The sequence below is a fragment of the Triticum urartu genome, chromosome 5, assembly GCF_003073215.2.
Source record: "Triticum urartu cultivar G1812 chromosome 5, Tu2.1, whole genome shotgun sequence".
NCBI classification, from domain to species: Eukaryota; Viridiplantae; Streptophyta; class Magnoliopsida; order Poales; family Poaceae; genus Triticum; species Triticum urartu.
This window is the reverse complement of record NC_053026.1, coordinates 646,877,117-646,880,601: the sequence shown is the minus strand read 5'-3', so window position 1 is coordinate 646,880,601 and position 3,485 is coordinate 646,877,117. Positions and strand designations below refer to the sequence as shown.

Genomic DNA, 3,485 nt, shown 5'->3' with positions numbered 1-3,485 from the left:
ATGAGTTCAAAAAAATGTTCATGATTTCAGGAAGAAATTGAGAGTGATAGTCTATCTCGGTGATGCAGCAAAATATGGTCATGCCATTGAAGATTATGATTTTTTTCTCCCGATGCAACGCACGGGCCCTTTTTACTAGTAATAATAATAATCTTTTCCTAATAATAAAGCATGGATTGACTCTGTGGGTTCACCGTCACAATATGCTTTCTTCTTATGTCATAATACGTTTTTACGATTTGTATATAGACAATAGACAAAATAGTAATATAAACGAGGTGGTATTAATTTGGGATCACAAAAAATAGCCGGCGGCCTGCGCGCTCCAGTGAGCCGATCTGGGCCTGCTACTCTTTATGTATGTACGAACTAAAATTTCGTTAAAATTCCTTAAAACGCTCCTTCGTTCACGGGCTGTTGCACTTGGGCCGTTACTGTCTAATGGGCTTGGGCAAAACCCGTTTGGACACACGAGCGAGCAGTTGGCCCAAAAAAATACACAAGCACACCTCTACTCGACGGCACCGGCGGCGCCGCCGCCGCCACGCGCGGCTGGTCTTCCTCACCGACTTGCCGCCGCCCTGTTGCTCTTCCCCTCCCCGTCCGCCCCCAATCTTCTCCGGCGCCACCACAGCCTCCTCTACCTCCAACCTCCTGCTGCCGTCTATCTCCAATTTGCATCGAAGTCGGTGTCCGTGTTCGTGCGGGACAACTTCTCCAAGACGGAGTGCCCAGCCCGAACTCCACAGGGACTTGGATGCCATAAGACCGAGCCCTTGACGGAAATCCCCAGTAAATCACCTCGCATTACAACTTTCGAAGAACCGTCCAATATCGCGCAGAATTCGCCGGAAGAACCTCCGCCGTCCGAGCCTGCTACACCTGACCTGAGGCGGAACAACATCCGCTGTCCGAACGTGCTACACCTGAGGTATGTGCCAGCTTTTCCCAAATTATTCTGTAAAATTTTCATCTACAGTCATAAAAAGTACAGTTCTCCTTGGTCTGGTATGAACCATTCATAATTGGGTAGATAGTTTTCAGTGATTGTAAATATTTGAGATGCTACACTTCTGTTTGATTCTCTGTTTTCTCTCTTTTTGATTCAACTCCATGAACAGGTAAGTTCACGAAGAAGTCCTGTTTGCTCCCTGTTTGATTCGAGCCTGAAAGATTCATATTTTGGTAGAAATATTTGTGATGCTCCTTTTGTTGCATCACAATATCCATCTCAAGTATGCCAAAAGAGGAAGACATGCTATTTACAAAGATAAACTAGATCAAAAGAATTGAAATAGGCAAGAAACATTCATTGCATGTTAAGAATATGGTCCTGTACTGAACCTTTTTACTGTAAATTCGTATTTGTTCTGCTTGAAAAAGCTAGGTCTGATCTTTTGGTAATGTCATAGATTCTTTGCTGAACTCCCTTGGTGTTGGTTGTTCTTGAACTTGAGAAACTTGCGGTCTATAATTGACATCATTCAGTTCCTTGATGAAAACAAAGTTGCATGTCCATTTAGTCTAAAAGTCATATTATGTCTTGAAGCAGTGGAGCGATGCACAGAAAGGTGTGTCGTCCGGTGAGCGGCCCTCCACTATTTTTTCATAGAAGTTCACTTAGTTATGTAGCAGCACAGATGTTGCCTACTGAAAATAGGAGCAATCATGTTATTTAAAAAAAGTGAGGCGAGTCACTGGCCTTTGCATCACAATGATGCACACAGAGCCTAGATTTATATCAACAAAATAATAGGAGAAATTTTGTTGTTTGCATAGAGCCCAGATTTATTACCAAAGTGCACATGGTGGTTTCAATAATTCTAAGAGCATACATCTTATCAATCTGAGATCCATTTTTTTTCCAATTATATCAAGAGCATACATCCCATTGATCGGAAATTAATCCATCTCTTTTGTATTTGCCTTGTTCTATAAATGTCTAACTAGGTTATGATTATTGTTAGTTGACGACACAAGAGAGAGGAAGATAAACCAATTTAGTTACCACAATAAGTTTGTGCCTACAAAGTGTTACTCATATTCCACTTTTAGATGAGTTAGCCACAACAAGCATGTTCAGGAGAAACCGTTGAGTGCTTCATGCCACGATCATATCATGATGAGATCTGTGTTTTTTTCACTCAAAATTAACTACCTAATGGTCTGATTAGTTTCTCTATGTGACAATTTCTTGAATAATAGTATACAAGTGCAATTTCCTGTCAAGGCATATGTTCTTCTGTACTTATATAGTGACTTTACAATAGGTTGAATAGATTTGTTTTCAACATTTCCTTCCGATTTGTGCATCTGCAATTAGAAGAAAAAGGTATGTCGTTTGCGTATGTATTCTCGAGTTTCTACACCTGTTTATTTTCACCTAGGTGTTCTACACAAAGAAAAGAGCATGATAAACACGAGCTGTGGGCAATCCTGCAATTTGTCCTGACTATTTGGATTCTACAATGGTAAACCTGGATAGCTTTAATTTTGCTGATGGGATGTTTGCCCTGAATTTATAGTCGTACCATTACGCGATCCATTGATGAGAGGAAGAAAAGGTTGATGATAGTAACCTCGACAAAGAAGGTCACCAAAGTTAGAAGTTGTGCACAATAACAGATGGGATCTGAGTTATGATAAGCTAAGAGTGAACCCGGAGACATGGATGAGTGAGACAAGTGGAAGGGGTGTGTGTATGGTGCATACATGTCAGCGATGATAGTCACAACTTGAGGGGTTTTGCTCACTTGCTTGGTCGCAAGTGCATCATCGCTTAGCTATGGAATTGAGATTGCTAGACTTCAGTCTGTAAATGAACAAAAAGCTAGGACTGATCTTTTAGTCAGTTTTGTGTCAATGAGTAAATCAGTGCTCGAGATTAGTTTTGCATCATATATAATACCAAATATATTTATGTGTCAGCCGTGTGCTGCCTATGGTGGTGGCAACAACCTATTCTGTTTGTTCCCTGTTTGATACAATACAATGTTGATTTTATCTTTGCACAATCTGAAATATTCGATGAACAATCTAACGGTTGGAGGCTTACCTTTTATTTTTGTTGAGGGTTAAGAAGATTTAATTAAATCGTTCGCACGAACTGAACATGATAATGAATACGCAATGCATATCCTCCGATAAGCTTCAGGAGCAACACATATGAGATGTGCTGCTTCAAAGCAAAGAAGGCATGCTATTTATCTCTCGTCCCTTCTTCCAGTATACTTGCCATGCAGCAGCAGAGTTGAGCAATATCAGAAGCATGGGGAAGTTGCGAGATGCTTTTCTTCAAGGTTGTGTTCACTTTCACTGAACTGCAACCAACTACTCTAAGAAAGTAATACATGAGAAAATAATTCTTCTCAAGAAAAACATCTTCTGTCTATGTCAAGTGCTTTGTTTGGGCCGAACCAAAATAGTTAAAGACATTAATAAACTCTTCCCAACCAAACAACCAACTATATGTAAAACTTCCCCCA

The 3,485-nt window shown here is 40.5% G+C and overlaps 1 protein-coding gene across 1 annotated transcript; it reads left to right on the top strand.

Moving 5' to 3' along the window:
• The first annotated feature begins 356 nt into the window (after positions 1–356).
• On the top strand, positions 357–3,005 carry LOC125507617. The gene is made up of 2 exons (XM_048672147.1): positions 357–931; positions 2,526–3,005. The coding sequence occupies exons 1-2, from the start codon at positions 357–359 to the stop codon at positions 2,620–2,622; spliced, it is 672 nt and encodes a 223-aa protein (XP_048528104.1). The 3' UTR covers positions 2,623–3,005.
• The last annotated feature ends 480 nt before the right edge of the window (positions 3,006–3,485 follow it).

Excerpts from the sequence above, each read along its gene's own strand:
- LOC125507617 (XM_048672147.1), top strand. The coding sequence starts at position 357 with ATGTATGTACGAACTAAAATTTCGTTAAAATTCCTTAAAACGCTCCTT. Across the intron at positions 932-2,525 it reads CCGAACGTGCTACACCTGAG|TCGTACCATTACGCGATCCA; the intron begins GTATGTGCCAGC and ends CTGAATTTATAG.